The sequence below is a fragment of the Nipponia nippon genome, unplaced genomic scaffold (genome assembly GCF_047370975.1).
Source record: "Nipponia nippon isolate SJK-2023a ecotype South Korea unplaced genomic scaffold, ASM4737097v1 scaffold_27, whole genome shotgun sequence".
NCBI classification, from domain to species: domain Eukaryota; kingdom Metazoa; phylum Chordata; class Aves; order Pelecaniformes; family Threskiornithidae; genus Nipponia; species Nipponia nippon.
Genome location: NW_028262344.1, coordinates 4,870,226 through 4,886,693, shown reverse-complemented (window position 1 = coordinate 4,886,693; position 16,468 = coordinate 4,870,226). Strand labels below are relative to the sequence as shown.

Below are 16,468 nucleotides of genomic sequence, written 5' to 3'. Positions count from 1 at the left end.
GCACGACCCGGGATATTGGGGGAAGTTTTATACAATTATTTAAAACCGAGAGAGGATGAACTTCATATTCCAAGAGTCTATTTGACATCCACGTGCAAAACAAAAAAAAAAGAATAAAAATGAACTCCTGTCAAAGGACTCGGCGCCCTACCTTTAAATAAGGAAACGTACAACGGTGGCTAAGGGTTGTGCAAAATATTAATTTGCTGAGATATTTTACATAATCGGTACACGTAAATGTAGAAATTGGTAAAAAACCCAAAAAAAACAAACAAAACAAAACAAAAAAAACCACCACACCAAACCAAAACAACAACCTGGCTGGTTCATAGGAATTTGTCACATTTTAGTAACAGGATTTTCGCCATGCCAGGATGGAAATCCTCGCTCACGAGGGGAGCCGAGCGCCGTCCCACCGAGCGTCCCCCTTCTCCCCATCGTAAGGCAAAGACGACCCTGAAAAACACGCTGAGATACAAAAAAACCGATGTAAACTAATAATTTATCGTTGAAAAAACCCGGTGTAACAAAAGCGGAGAGACAGAGGCTTTATACAAGAGGCTCTTTTAAAACAGACGGTGCAAAGGCTGAAGATGTGGTGGCTTCAGGATTCACACACTTTTGGCTTTTTTTTTTTTTTTACAATGGTTTATAATACATTTTAAATTGTTCGGAATGCAAACTAGAACGACACGCTACTTCCAAGGAAAGGAAAGAAAAACAAAAAGGTTGACGTTTGTGCAATTTGCTGCCCCAATTTTCAGCGGCAGTAATCCCTGCATTTGCTGTGTTTCAAAAACATGGATCTTAAGAAACACATAAAGGAGGAAAAAGAAGGCAAAAGTCGGCAGACATCCAGCATCTCGTTTTGTGTGATTTTTGTTTTGTTTTTTTAAACAACGCGGATGACAATTTCATGATTAAAAATGCTTTTTTTTTTTGTGTTTTCTCTCTCTCTCTCTGTCTCTCTCTCTCTCTCTCTCTTAAATAAATACATCGTATCCGACGCCCGGTCTGACAAATCCCGGCGGTCGACAGAGGCTTGGCGCCGCTCCCGCCGTGTTCAGAGTCCTCTCCTCCTCAGGGCATTTCGAAGCCTGCCACGCGGTATCCCGTTTGGTTGGTTATCACGCTCCCGTTCTGCCCCTGCGGTGGCTGCACCCCGTAGTTGGCACCCATCCACGCCGCCGAAGACTGCGTCTGGCTGTCGGGGAAGGGCAGGGGGGAAACTTCGTTAGGCAAAGGTGTTGGTAACGAGGGAGAACTTAACGGGGGTGCCCGAGCAGGGCCTTCCTGGATCCGTACGCACATTCCTCATCCCAAGCAGCGAAGGACCAGAACGTCTCGGCAGCTTTCACACTGCTACCGACTTGGATTGTCACCTCCCGCGGGGGGAAAACCGGCACAAAACCCCCCAAATACTCACTTAAAGCCCTGCTGATTCCATGCTTGCCCGTACATCCCGTAGGTGGGGACCTGCCAGCCGTTGGGCACGTACTGACCAATTTGGGCATTGCCGTACCACTGGCCCCACTGGCCGTATGCCGGCGGGTAGCCGATCTGGTTCTGCAAGGGGAAAACACCCGGGTGTTAAGCGGCACCCAAGAAAGTGGTGATTTCCATCAACTCATGAGACACCTCCCACCTGCCCAGGCCATCTCCGACGGGGGCTGACGAGTCTGCTTGCTAAAATGATGCTGAAACGGCCACGCAGACATGCAGCCGGGCACCCCTTTGGAGTTAGCGAGTGTTTAATTAGTAGAGCGCCCCGTCACCCCCCCCCCAATCAACCACGCCGCCACCGTCTCAAATATCGACGGAGATGCAGGGAACGGGAGCAGCCAGCTTCATGCCGGGGAAGACGTGCTGTGGGCTGGGCAGTATTTTGTGAGCTTTTTCCAGGATTTTACAGCGCACATTTTTCCTAACGAGAGTCCGCACGTTCCGAGGGATTTAAAATCTTTTGATTGTACTTCAGAGAAATACGCTCTGATGAAATAAGCTGTAACAGAGGTGATGTGTGCTACACCGAGTCTAACCGGCATGCACACAGACTTGAGGGCCACTTAACGGGTTTCTAGCAAAGACTAATGAGCAAAGCCATTGTCTGTAGCAGAGGAGAAGCTCTGACCTGCTGGACTGGGCTGACCATGTCTGGCGTCTCCTTGCCCCAGTAGCACTTCACTACGTGTCCCTCGATAGTTGTTCCATTGACGGAAACAATTGCGTGTGCGGCACTCTCGTGAGAGTTAAACCTGTCAAAACACAAGTCATCCCAATATAAACAACTTGCTCAGGGAGTAACAGCCAGAAGTAACCCCCAGAGCATCCCCACCAGCTCAGCGCAGATTTGGGCTCTGTTAGAACACCAGCCTGACCACAGAAACTTTCTCCTGTCACCCCCACAGCAGACGGCAGGGACCGCCAGGCCACGCTCACTTTTCCTGTCTCGGTGTCGTAACTCTCCCTAAACACATCAAAATTCAGCAGCAAGGAGAGCAAGTCAATTTACAATTATTTGTTGTTATCTGGAGCCTCGTCAACAAAGAGATGCTGGAAACAACCCCGAAACTTGACTGCCTGCCTCAGTAACTCTGCTGTGAAATTACACAAGGGCAACAGACAGAGGTCTCTTACGACGAAGGGCACGGCACCAGTTTAGACTGGGTTGAGGGGTTTTTCCAATGTGTGCCAAGAGCGCTACAAGCCGTACATCAGGCTGCAGTCAGGGAGGGCTGCTGTAAAGCACACGCCCACCCATGCTCCGCTGACACCAAAAGCATGTGAACCCATAAGTCTTATTAAATTCATCAACACGCAAACTGCAGGCCAGCCTACCGTACAAAGGAGTAGCCTTTATCTGGGAAGACTCGGATTTCCATTATCTGCCCAAAGGGAGAAAAGGTCTGGCGCATTAGCTGTTCTGAAGCAGGAAGAAAGAGAGCATCAAAATGAGGCAACTGCTGCGTTATTCAGGGTCATTCAACGCGACGGTAGTTTGAAGCCACGGTACCTGTCAGTCCCGAAGTAACGCCTCCGCAGTACACGGTGCAGTTGCTCGGGCTGGACTGATTGACCACATCGTCGTAAGACAGTTGTTTGGTGTTTGCTTAAAGAGATTTTACAGAGCTTTTCAGTGGCTCAGACACACGTTAGGCAGAAATTCTAATCCCGACTGGCGTGAGATGTCGAGCACAAACTGCAGACTCCTAACGAGTAGGTGTGATACACCTAATTTAAAATCTCTCCAATGGAAATGCTCTCTTTGACACGGCCCTGCTTTGTATCGCAACGGAAAGCCCTAAAAGCAAGGGAGCAAAGTTAAAAAGCCAGAGCCATCCTGGCTGTCTAGAGAGAATGCAGGTTTCCAACCCGAGTGTGCAGAAGCCAAGGGAATCCCCCCCGTAGTGGTAATACAGTCGCTGTAGCTAATGAAGCTGCTTTATTCAGGAGGTTTGAAACTGTTCGAGAGAGCCTTTGCTTTTAGTACCCGCTCTCCCTCCTCCCACAATCTCCAAGGCTTGCAGCTTGCCCTTTTCTCTTCCTCCTTAGGGGTGCGGCAGGAGGTTTGCAAAGATGCAAAGAACTGAGAACCTACAATCGTATGTACTCTTTGGAGCCGGAGGTTTTCTCGTCGCCCAGTTTGTTCTGATTTGCCTTCCACCGAGCCACTGACCACCCATCTGCTGAATCGCATTCTCTGCATCCTGTACACGAGAGAGGGCGAGAAGGAAAAGCCACCATCGGCAACTCTTCCTTTCGCGATAGAGCCAAACGAATGACATCACCGTGCCATAGAGCCAAACGAATGACATCACCGCGCAGCCACCCTCTCTGACACTTGCGACGTGCCAAAAGAAATCCTACTTCAAAAGAAGTGGTTTTAGGCAGGACGAGGGACACCATTAGGCCTCACTGAGTGCATCTAAGACCCTCTCGATATACACCAAACATATTGTCACTCTCTGTCATGTCTGTACGTCCCTCACTTGGATGTCGCTCGCCACGTGCTTTAGAAAGGCTCAAGCAATAGTAGAGCGTCTCAAAAAAGAAGTCATTACCCCACTCTACTCAGCGCTTGCCAGGCCACACCTGGAATACTGTGTACAGTTCTGGTCCCCGCTATACAAAAAAGATGTGGACAGGCTGGAGGGGTCCAGAGAAGGGCCACCAAGGTGATCGAGGGTCTGGGAAGCCTGCTGTATGAGGATAGGCTGAGAGAGCTGGGCTTGTTCGGCCTTGAGAAAAGGAGGCTTAGAGGTGATCTCATCACCATGTACCAGTACTTAAAGGGGAGCTACAAAGAAGATGGAGACTCCCTTTTTCCAAGGAGTGATGTGGCGAGGACAAGGTGTAACGGGTACAAGTTACTCCCGGGGAGATTCTGGTTGGACATGAGAGGGAAATTTTCCACACTGAGAACAGTCAATAATTGGAATAATCTCCCCAGGGAAGTGGTTCACTCCGCTATGCTGAACACGTGTAAGACTCAGCTGGACACGGTGCTGGGCCATCTCGTCTAGACTGCAAATTCTTGCCTAGGAAGGTTGGACCAGGTGATCCTTGAGGTCCCCTCCAACCTGGTATTCTGTGATTCTATGAAAAAATAGAGAAACGCTTCCCCCTCGACAGGCAGGGAAACCGAAGCCGGATGGAGATCGGGACCGACAGTACTCCTTCCTTGTAGTGGCCGTTGAAAATCATTGTCCACTTTTCAGGGGCACTCGAGATTGTGCCGCAGCTTACCCATTTATTGAAGAAGGAAACGAAGCCGTATCCTTTAGATTTTCCTGTTGCCATGTCCTTAACCACTCGTGCGTCTCTAAAAAGCAGAAATGAGAGCCAGTTAAGCGCCTTCGAAAGACGACCTTCCTAAAATGACAACTTGAGTCACACCTACAGCTTATTTTCATGTTTCACCTTTACTAACGTCAACTGTTTATTGCACCAGCAACACAGTCAAAGCAAAAGGCTTCTTTTCTAAACAGAACTTTACTAATGCTTTGCCAGGTAGTAGCGAAATTAAACTTAATCATGTAAACATGCAAATCAATAGCTTCTCTAACAAACGTATGTACTTTACGACAGTTGGCTCCTGCTTCAAAATGCTTTTACAGACTGTTAAGACACAAAGCATGGTCAAAGCAGCTATTCAAAAGAATCACTTAAGGCATGTAGCTGACTAACATTAGCTGAATGGCTCTCTTTAACCATGCAATTTTTAATCTCGCTATTTGCCAACACATTCTACCTACTCATTCAAAATATCAAATAGAAAAAATGAAAAAAGATAGGAATTAAAAGGCATACGTCGCCTGTTAACTGAATTCTTTAATTTTCTCGGGTCAATTCGTTACCCCCTTTTTGGACTGTGGGCAGCTGTAAATTTTGAGAGATTGACATTTTCAGAAATTATTGAAGAAAATAAAACACCAAAACATTCATGTCTTAAACTACATGTTACACATCATTTAAACTGCATTTGTACAACAGCAATCATACAGGACTGATTGGAAACTACAAGATATAAAAAAGAAAAAAAAAAATGTATAAAAGTAAATAAGAAAACTACAACGTTTGTCCACTGTGAACTGTAGCTTGTAGTTAGCCATGGCAATTCTGTCCATTCTTCAGAGACACTCTGCAAAATAACCAGAGCCCTATTATTTGAGATTGAGTTAAAAAGAGAACCCAGCTACAAGAGCTAAACCCCACTCGTGGAATGCCATTCTACAGCGTTTCTCAGGCAATTTGTGTACAAGTTAGCCGAGGGTCGAGATGCTCTCGCGTACAGGCCACCCTCTCCTCCCCTCCTTTGCCCCACACATACAGGCATTAAAAGAACAGAAACAACAACATAAAACCAGTCAGAAAAGTCATGCAATGTAACTTACGGCTGTGTAAAATAATAGGGTTCAGAGAAACTAGCATTAACATGTGCACAACATTTAGCATTCCAAGACTGGTGAGAAAAGTCACAATGAAGAGCAGGTTCATTACACCAGTTTTTTTAAGCCTTACAGTAACTGCAAATGCTGCATCGTAAGCCTAATACTGGCAAACGTTAGCCCACAGCGCTGACACTGTCGCCGAAGGCCCGAGGAAAATACCTCTCCCAAAGCTACTGTAGAAATGTTATTTCTTTCCTCTTTGTGAGACCCCTCCCTTCCCTCTTTTTGCTTTCCCCCTTCCTGGGTTAGGTCAGAATTTGGGTCATATGTTACAAATTGCCTGAGAAGAGCCACTTTGGTAAGCTTAGATCGGTTTGCTCCGAAGAGCCTATAGAGGGAGGGGGGGAAAAACTCATCTCTACTTACCCTCAACTGAAAACTTTGAAAATAAAGACTTGAGAACAAGTGAAAACATGCGTACAGCAAGCATAAAAGGAAACCACAATGAAAGTGTGCTTTTACAGTGATTAAAAAATCCAGATGCAAACAATTACCAAAATTTCTTATGCGCTAATCATGCAGTAGTTCAACCTCAGTGTCATAAAAAAAAAAAAGCTCAGTTTAGCACCAATGAAGACAATGTTAAAAAAACCAAACAAACCAGGAAATATTCCATTAGCACCACATTTCCAGAAACTAGTCACTGATGAAGAGCAGGTAAAGTCAGGTAACTTCATTCGACTTAAGAGACAGTATCAATATTTTTCCAGGTTAAATTGAAACAAGTAGAAAATTTAGGTCCCTTTGGCTTTATTTAACCCCTCGGTTTTGGAACAAGAGTTCAAAAGAGTCACTATGGGGACAATTCTTAATCTACTACTTTTGTGGGAGGAAAAGAACTGAGTTTCATTTCGGAGAGTCAGTCTGAGCCGGGGCAAACCGCGAGTTTTCCATGTGTTAGCTCTACAGCTGTGCGCTGAGTACCCCAAAAGCAAGAGCACCGCTCCCCCTTCCCCATCACCACCACCATGCATCCAAAAAGCTCTTCTAGAAAAGATGGGACAACAGGCATGGCCCTGGAAATACAGACCACAGCCTGATGTTCACTTGGATTTTATACTCCCCCAGCTAACATTCAGACATTACTTTTTGCTTCAGGCTCAGGAGGGGTTTCGCTTTGGGGGTGGGGTGTCGTTTGTTAAAGGCGACTGTCCATTGAACTGCCACCTCGGAAACCCAGCGCTGCCTCAGCGAGGGGGACCTCTCTGTCACAGCTCCACTGCAGTCCCACCAACGCGGCCGTCTATTCCCACCTCCCTTTCGCACTCATTCCAGCAGTTCAGCTCTACTTTAGAGTCCCTCGTCCCTTCTGTCCAGACCACGTTTGGCCAGAGGGTAAATTGACTCTCCTTAGGAGTCCGACCCTCTGCGTTTCCTAGATGACAATTACAAAAGATGCAGTCAAGCGTGACAATTGTCTGCAGCAAGTCACATTCAGATCACATATTCTTTTTTTAAACCTTATCATAAAAGGAAATCAAGCTGGCATTAAAAGAGTAATACACTGGACTCTGAGGGGAAAAAAAACAAAACAAAACAAAAAACAAACTTACTTCAATTAAATGCTTCACTACACAACACTCCAAAGCACTCTATGTTCTCTTACATCACCATCAAGAAACTTCAATGTCCAGTACAGACAACACTACAAGGAAAATTAATGGTTTACATTTGGAGGATGGAATGAACGAACTGCTCCTTACTCTGCTACACCCTGAATACAGCAAGCTGGCAGGTGGAGACCTGTGAGCACCGTTCCCCGTTTGTAACACGTTTGCTTGTTACACCATCGCTCTGCACTGCTGGGATGAGTGCAACTCCTTGACCCGAGAGGTCCCATGGTTTTGGCCGAGCCCTTCAGGTCGAGGGCTTACGCCGACCCAGCGCCAAACGCTTTGAGGCTGCTCTAGCTGCAGCCTCTGGGTGCCCCAACGAGTCTTTTGCTAAAAAAAAAGGTTCATTTTGTGGGAAACGGGAATTTAACTGCAAAAAAACCCATTGGCTACTGGTGGCCGGCACACCACAGCTAACAAAAAAATCCAAAGCCTCACAAGACGTGAACATGCAAACGGACTCAGTCACAAACTGTACAGCGTGATGGCCATCTGATCGCTGAGAGGGCCAGTGAAATGCACACGCCAGGTTTAGGAGTCAATTTTTTCTAGCGTTGCTTTGCCAAACGAGGCAAAACCAAAGCAAGTTGGATGCAACTTTTCTAGGAAAGCAGAACAAACTACTATAAAGGAATCGGGTTACACATCCCCGCTTAATGCCTGACCGTTCAGACTCAAGTCGCTGTATGAACAGATAAATGTATATTCCTGCACTGCGACAACTCTCATTTTTTACTTACTGAAACATAAGGCTGCCTCCATTTAGGAGAGATAACTTTTAGTTTATTTGCCCTAGGAAATTACTTACGATATTCTTCCAAATGGCGCAAAGGCTGCTTTTATATCTTCAGTTGTAATTTCTGGACTGAGGTCTCCGACAAAGACATGGAAATGGTCTTTTTGGGAAAAAGAGAAAAAGGGATCTTAATGTTTGAGGACGGCCCCTGAACACGCATGCACAAACGCACAGAGAACAAAGCAATCTCACATAGCATGGCTTTCCAGCTGTTATTAAAAAACTACATGAAGACTAGAGTTTACTATGAAACAGAATTTACTGATGTTGGTAACAGATCTTTTGCTTGGCAGTGCTACAGAGTTAGTGACTTTAAGGATGCTACAGCGACATACAGCATTTACGTTTCATGTTTTACAAACTGCTTTTACAACCAGTCAGCGTTTACTGTACAAAGTCTTAAACTATTTACTTAACGTGCCAAGACTACACGAAAATCTTCCTCTCCGTATGCTAGCGTTAAGCTTCGACATGGCAGGAGATCACTAGCTAATCAAAATCTGATCAACTGACACGTCTAGCAGATTCAAGAAACGCAGGATAACACTCATTCTACAGCAGGACGTATTTTGAACCTAGCCACGACGTCTGGTTTAACACCACAGGTTGTGAAGAACAAATCAAAAAAATACCTTGCATTGCAACACTTTGATGTTAAAGCATTTGAGTTCTCAAAAGTTTTGGTTGCCCAGCCAATACACCATGTGAATCCATGTGAATTCAACGTGTGTGAATCCACGTGCAAGTGAACTAAGACTGAAGGCAACAGAATGGAAAGAGTAACCCCTTCAATTTATATCAGAGCCACAGAAAACACGCACCGAAGAGAAACAAAACTCCTGTAGCTAAGGAGTTTTCCACTACAATCAAACAATATGTCACACACCATCTTAGCAATACACAGATTTGTTTGTACTACAGCAGGTACAAAACTCTCGAGTCCACTCGGATGCTGATGTAGTTCAGCCCCACTGGCCTAGGGAAATTCCAAGCTTGCCGACAGCGGCAGCAATCCGTTGGCTCGCTGTGAGCGGGGAGCAATGGAGCTCAATTTTGAAAACAGTCTAGATGCTCCCAAGGAGCCTGTCTGCACGAGCGCATCCTGCAGACTCACAGGGAGCCAACTATTCTGCCTCAATAGCAGGGGACAAGGGGTTTTTTTTTTACAATTGCACTCGTGACAAACAGATGGAGATTAGCACCAGAACTAAACAGTGGACACTAGATCACTTTCTGATGCTACAAGGAAATGGAAGGGAAGTCTTTCCGTAAAAAATAAATTCATAATGAAAAAAACTCCATATGTAGCTTCAGGTGGTTAATGAATACCCTTGAGAGATTTCATTTTATGTTTAAGAAGATACAATTACCTTGTGAATGCTGTGTGTTGACAACGGTACTACCTGATGACAAAGATTAGATTTGTTCTTAAGTTTATTAACACAAACACATTAAATAATATCTTAGGATTATGATCAAAACATTACTGCATATAATTGTACAATGCTTACTGTTTATGTTTAAAAACTGCTTGTACAAATCAAACACGTACTCAAAGCATAAGTGACACTTACTGCTGGTGTCTTTCTTCTGGCTGCTGGGGGTCGTTGCCCAGTTCACTTTGACCTCCTGCAAATGTTAGTCACTCACGTTAGATCAAGCAAATCCCAGCTAAGCTCAGATACCACCAACATTTAATTTTGACACTACATGGGCACGAGATGTGGAAGTTTGGGGTGAAAGCTCAAGTTTAAGACACATTTCTCAGGTGAGGGTTCGTTCTTCCAAACTGTGTTTCACTGGTTAAGAGCAAAGATGGTAAATAGACCTGGTCTGGGAGTTTGGTTTGGTTGGGTAGGTGTTTTTTTGCAGGGGTGGGGAGAGAGAAGCTTTATCCTGATAAGGTCGGCAAAGTTAAAATATTCCTTACGCCCGCTGTCTCTGAGCCCTCCCCAGTTCTACATCCCCACCTCCCTCTGCATTCTTCCTACAAGGGTCTAGAGCACAAGTCTTACGAGGAGCAGCTGAGGGAGCTGGGGCTGTTTAGCCTGGAGAAGAGGAGGCTGAGGGGAGACCTTATGGCTCTCTACAACTACCTGAAAGGAGGTTGTAGCGAGGTGGGGGTCAGTCTCTTTTCCCAAGTACCAAGCTATAGGACGAGAGGAAACGGCCTCAAGCTGCGCCGGGGGAAGTTTAGGTTGGATATTAGGAAAAACTTCTTCACCGAAAGGGTAGTCAAGCATTGGAACAGGCTGCCCAGGGAAGTGGTTGAGTCCCCATCCCTGGAGGTATTTAAAGAACGGATAGATGTGGTGCTCGAGGACATGGTTTAGTGGTGGACTTGGCAGTGCTAGGTTAACGGTTGGACTCGATGATCTTAAGGGTCTTTTCCAACCTTAACGATTCTATGATTCTATGCAACAGTCAAAACTGCTCTTCTTGTTAGTCGTGCCACATTAAGATCTCTCTCCAAACGAAGTGCCTAACATTTCCAGTGTATCCACTTCGTCTCAAGTGATATTTCACCCACGGATATTTCACCCACACCATCTGAGATAGCCTGTTTTCCAACTCCAACTCACCCTGTAGACATGACAGCTTACCTTACCCATTATCTTCCGGCCATTCATAGCAGCCAGCGCTGCAGCTGCGTGCCGGTGCTCATAGAACTCCACAAAACAGTAGGGATCATTTCCAGCTGTCTGGTAAGAAAAAACAAACAAAGAATTACTGATACACACCTCTTCAAACTGTACCCTCACTATTATACTCAGCTCCTTATTCGTTACATCTGAATGTCTCAAAATGGATAGGCTTTTTTACTCTACACTGAGACCACAGTCAATGCACTAACAATGCTCCAGGAGGTTTCAGTTCCGCTTTAGAAAGGTAAAAGTATGGCAAGGAAGAACTTATCTCATCTGCAACACTCGCATATCTTAACCTGTTCACTTCCTCTCGCAATATCCACCCAGCCTTAAATTTAATGTCAGATACGAGGCAGAAATGATGCCAAAACTACATGACTGTCATCTCCAGCCTTATTACATCCCTTTAACGTGGTCATGCCATATTTCCAGTGGAATTCTGAAACATGCAAGTATGACCCAAAGCCATTAGAAACATGACAATCATTAGGTGAAGGCTCTTACATCCATTATCATTTTGCAGTTTTTGCATGGTCCGATCTGGCTGAACAGCTGGAGGATTAGAGCTTCGGTCACATCTCTTGACAGGTTCCCCACGTATCTATAGGATCAAATAAAAAGTTAGAAGCCATCCTGATGCTCCAGCCTGCTTGTCGGTAACTGAGCAAATATGGCCCAAAGTTGTTCCCCCAACACCCAACCCGCCAGGTTAGGCCATCAAAACAAAGTGTGCAGCAGGACTGTGTCCTGACTCATGGAGCAACGGGGCAGAAATTGTTCAGTGACAGCGGGCAGTAACGGCACCTGTCCTCAGTCCCACCAAAGGTCTGTGTTTCTAAAATCTCACCCCGGTTCAAAGCTGAACAGAAAGCCAGATACAGACAACGCGACCTACCAAATGGATTTCCATGTATAGAAACGGCAGTCACGATAACCATACGCAGTCATCATTCACTAAGCACCATTTCCCTAGCTGCCCTAGTAGCTCAATCTGGTGTTTAGCAAGCACAATACACAATATTTAGTCAGTACCTTTAAAAAAAAAAAATGACTCATCATCTGAAAGCATGAGATCTGCCTGAAACAACCAAGGGCAAATGTGCTCAAGTATGGGCATCCCCCCATCCTCCTCCATTTGAAAGGATCAGCCTCCTCAAGCACAAACAGAACCCGAACCCCTGCTCCGACCTGGGATTTTGGCATTCTCAGCGACGAAGATCGTCCTTGATCCACAAGCGGGTTTTCTTGTTGTTGTTGTTGTTAAGCCCAAGTCATGGGATTTTTAAAAAAAGCACACAGAGAAACCTCAGCTCCAAAGGTGTGGCAGCACCTTTCCACAAAGGAACGTTATGTGGCAAACCGCGGCCTCTGCAACGAGAACCACAGCCAAATTGTGCTGCTGAAACCACGTCAATAAATCAGCAATCCTCCCTGTCTCGGTGCAGGAGTTGCAAAGATGTTGTAAGAAAACAACAAGGCAGCAAAACCAGCAACTTGTTGCGCTCCTTCTGTTGACACAAGGCTGTGAACAGCCTTCCTGAAGAGATGGATGCACTCCAATATTTGGTTTAGCAGGAGAGAATGGGGGAACAAGACACACAGCCTCTGTTTTCCTGTCAGAAACAACCTGGCAAGCCATGTATTAATAATCTGAACAACTATTTTAGGTAGGACTCAGAATCGTACTCCTTTTTAAAAATCAACACATGCTTCACCAGAATCAGACCGTCACAGGCATCCCTCTTGCTCAACAAAGCGAGTAATTCCTGCACTTCTGATGATCTTTCCTTAAATAGAGGAGGGTTTAGTGCACTTTCATTAAGGCAATTAAGTCTGTGCTCGATAACACCAGGACATTCTACCCCGCATCACGTTCAACACAGAGTCATAACTAGCGAGACTTCTTCTCTTTTGTTTTTTTTTAATATTATCGCCATTTGGATAATGAATAAGCCAGGGCACTAAAGCGATGAGATGCTCACGTCACCTTCTAGGTCTAAGTTTATTTACAGTTTATTTGTAACCAAAAGTCTCCTAGACACGGTGTTTACACCCTGACCTTTGCACTTGCGCTGGATTTTCACCCCGATAATCAGACAGGCACCTCCTGAAGCAAACCCTACCTTAATGATGGATTTAGCTGGAAAAAGCAGGATTTAGGTAAGCGATCTCCAACAGTCCCGTGAATCTCTGCATGGCTAGACCTTTCAAAATGCATGCTCGAAGGATCAATTGCAGCAACATATATGCATACATACACACATATAGAGGCAGTAGATGTAATTGCGTTCCAGATGTTGACCTACTTGCTCCCGCACAAAGGTAAAAACAAATCTCAGCTCCTAGTGCACAGGCGAGGTCAAGCCATCCCCCAACGGCCACTCAAGCAGGAATGACACACAGAACAAGAGTGTTCTGCAAAATGCTAAAAAAGGGAGGGGGAATCATAAAGCGCATCGGTCACTTGGAAAAACAGCTTAACATCGCACAAATTCGGCAGCGTTTTTCTCGTGTTATTTGCCAGCGTAACCTCATTACCCATAGCTGCGTACATCTGCTGCCTGCCCTCTGCAGCCAGCAAGTCTGGAGAGGTTCCTCCAAGCCACTAGCTGACAAACTGCAACCAAGTCCTGTGATACTATCAACCATGCCAAGATTGATGGGAAAAACACAGAGCTGTAGCCCCCGGGCAACAATCCCCATGTTATTTCTCCGATGTACTCTCCCCGTGTGACACTCAAGCTGTGTGACCATCCTAACCTTTCCAGGGAGTTGCGTTGCAGCTCCGTTTCCATGTAGCTGGCACACGGGCAGGGTCCAGCACACCCGCACCTTCTCCTGGACCAGTTACACAAGAAATAACCGAGTGCCAAGGTGATCCTGCCAGGTAGGGCCAGGTAGACCCCTCCTGCGTGACAGTTCTGCCTTCCCCTCCACCCTTCCCATCCCTCTATCCTGCTAATTGGATTCTCATTAATGAGTCGGTCAATGTATCTTTGCAGATGAAGGACTATACTATACACGGGCAAACTCTGCAGACAACTCCATTTATTCACTGCACACTGATCAGCAGACACCTTCCTGAAAAGTCATACCAAACTATTGAGTGTTAGCACTTCTGCATCTTTTTAGACACACAAAGTAAATGAGAAGCGCACGTATTCCACAAGCATGTACGTACTTACACAAAAAATACAAACAAGAGGTCTTTGTAAAGTTCAAAAACACTGTCTGCCTTGTAACTGCTCTTCAAATTTATAATCTCTGCCGTTGAAGAGTGGCTTTCAAGGAAAGTCACTGGCCACGTGAAAACAAGCTGCCTATCCAGGAAACCATTTACATAAGTAATACAGCTCCTAACGCGCTTCAAAATGGCAAGGCTCCAACACCCCCTTCACAGAAACAGGTTACGTGGAAATGCCAAAAACAAGACATTGCTTCCAACAACGTCTGGAATCTGCTCCAGAAAAACGACTTAAAAGGTGCTAAGGGAACTAAAGAAAAAGGCAGGCGCATTGCAGACCACATTGGTGGCCCCTCCCGATGCAGCAAGACAACGCAAGCGAGGGGGGAGCCCCATAACCCACGTCCAGATGGGGTTTCTGTAGCACTACCTACAGTAATCCTCGTGCAAGCAAATATTTAACACACACTGGAAAGAGATTACTTTTAACTGCACTTTCTTCCTTCAAGCTGCTCATTCTAAACCCAATCTGTGAAATTCAGCTCGTGACAATCCTCCATATGACTTGAGAAAGTCACTTGGAGCGATTCAGAGAAATACTATTCTCAGTACATTGCTCAGTCATCAGTTCTGCAGCTCAGAAACCCGGCCGTGTTTGTGCAATGAGCCGCACGTGCTCAAGGACAGGTAATTTATTCCCTCAAGCACACCCAGTGTACTGCTGAGACCACTAAACTCCAGACAACGATTTCATTGGGATGGGGAGGGGGAAAACATTTTTCTAAATAAACGTGTAAATATGCCAACAGGTCTGACCCATGTTTGCAGATGCCAAGAATAGTTCCAAAAATGCATGCATTAAAAAGACAACAGGATTGTATGCACAGGGAGGCAGCCAGAGTGTTTACCCCTCAGGAAAGCCTGGACCAGAGGAGCTGGCATAAGTCATGTAAGAGTCTTGTTTTCCTGCAGTCACTCAGCCAAGTCATTTATCAACCCTTGGGGTAGGTGCAGCCATCGTCCAAGGGCAAAACTTTCCCCTCACCTTGGAAAGACTCCCTCCTGTCTTTCCTCCCCTCAACTCCTGTACTGAAACAGAGATCACAGCTTACGCAGAGGTGGAACAGAAAGACTGGAGCCTGTGATTTCCCTGATCTAAACGAGGGAAACCACTCCAGGTAATGCCTGCCAGAGAAAAGGAAAGAAACGCACAAGTAAGACGTGCGCAGGAGCTCGCCCGTGCCTTCAAACACAGCCAGCTGCGGGAGCAACAGCCGACCCAAAGTCCAAAAGCCTCTTGACAGCGGCGGGTGTCAGCTGCCTAGCACTGCCAGAGAAGTTCCTTGTAATTAAGGAGCCCCATTTATGATTTTAACAAGGCTGCCCTACAGCTACCATCAGTTCCTCGGGAATTAACAGGCTGGCAGCATGCTTTGAACACTTGGACAAGCACCGATTTCATGGCCACCCCCCGTTTATTTCCATCTTGCTGCTGAACATCACAGCAGGGCTCCAGCTTTTAGGCCAGGGCAGCCCCCCCTCAAACACCCACCCACCCCCGGGAGCTGACGGTGTGCACACAACCCAGAAATGGCAAAATTCAGCCAGATGCTCGCAAAAACGTACAGGGAGCGAGCGAGCACCGGGGGGGGGACGACGACGACATCTCCCCAGCCCCCTTCCCTCCAGATGTGAGCTGGAGAGGCCCGGGAGAAAGCCCCGGGCTGGGGGGGAGGATGCCAGTGCCCACCACTGGGAAGCAAGGCAGGGGACAGGAACGGCGGGGCACAGGCGGAGGGGCTGGAGCCCGGCGGGGGGAGACCGGCCGGGGCCGGCTCGCCGTAAGGGAAGCCGGGGCCGGATGCCCCGCAGCCCCACAGCGGGCTGGGGCCGCTCCCCTTGGCACTGAGGCGGCTGAGGGGATGGGACAGTCGCCACTGCCCGTCGCGGAGGCCCGATCGCGCCGCCCGGACCTGAGGAACCGTGCGTGAGGGGAGCCCGGGCCGCCCCTCCCCGCGGAGCCGGGAACAATAGGCGGTCTCGCCCCCTCCCCACTCACAGGGTCTTGGGCATTTCATCCTCCATGGCGCCGCCGCCGCCCCCGCCCGCCCCGGCTCTTCACGCCGAGCCGGCCCCGCGGCCCCCCTCAGCGCCTGGGCAGCCCGAGCGCCGGCGGCCTCGCCGAGCCCCGAGCGGCGGACAATAACCCCGGCGGTCCTCGCAAGATGGCGGGTGGCGGGCGAAGGGGCCCGGCCGGCCGAGAGGGGGCGGTACCG

The 16,468-nt window shown here is 47.1% G+C and overlaps 1 protein-coding gene across 3 annotated transcripts; it reads right to left on the bottom strand.

Moving 5' to 3' along the window:
- Window positions 1–180: 180 nt before the first annotated feature.
- TIA1 (TIA1 cytotoxic granule associated RNA binding protein) lies at window positions 181–16,446 on the bottom strand. Of its 3 annotated transcripts, XM_087762856.1 has the most exons (13): window positions 16,252–16,446; window positions 11,513–11,609; window positions 10,964–11,062; window positions 9,935–9,989; window positions 9,731–9,763; window positions 8,373–8,460; window positions 4,747–4,822; window positions 3,599–3,707; window positions 3,014–3,109; window positions 2,839–2,923; window positions 2,132–2,255; window positions 1,427–1,566; window positions 181–1,204 (listed from the first exon to the last, which is right to left on the bottom strand). In XM_087762856.1, exons 1-13 carry the CDS (start codon window positions 16,275–16,277, stop codon window positions 1,081–1,083), a joined length of 1,152 nt encoding a protein of 383 aa, XP_087618982.1. In that variant the 5' UTR covers window positions 16,278–16,446; the 3' UTR covers window positions 181–1,080. The 3 variants fall into 3 exon arrangements, with proteins under 3 accessions (XP_087618982.1, XP_087618983.1, XP_087618981.1); XM_087762857.1 differs by lacking the exon at window positions 9,731–9,763; XM_087762855.1 differs by lacking the exons at window positions 181–1,204; window positions 1,427–1,566; window positions 2,132–2,255; ... (2 more) ...; window positions 3,599–3,707; window positions 4,747–4,822 and adding an exon at window positions 5,388–5,641.
- Between the last annotated feature and the right edge of the window lie 22 nt (window positions 16,447–16,468).

Coding starts and splice junctions, on each gene's coding strand:
- TIA1 (XM_087762856.1), bottom strand. CDS start 16,277: ATGGAGGATGAAATGCCCAAGACCCT. Junction 3,110..3,598: donor TCCAAAGAGTACATACGATT/GTAGGTTCTCAG, acceptor AATCTCTTTAAG/CAAACACCAAACAACTGTCT. Junction 1,567..2,131: donor TGGTCAGCCCAGTCCAGCAG/GTCAGAGCTTCT, acceptor TTCCCCTTGCAG/AACCAGATCGGCTACCCGCC.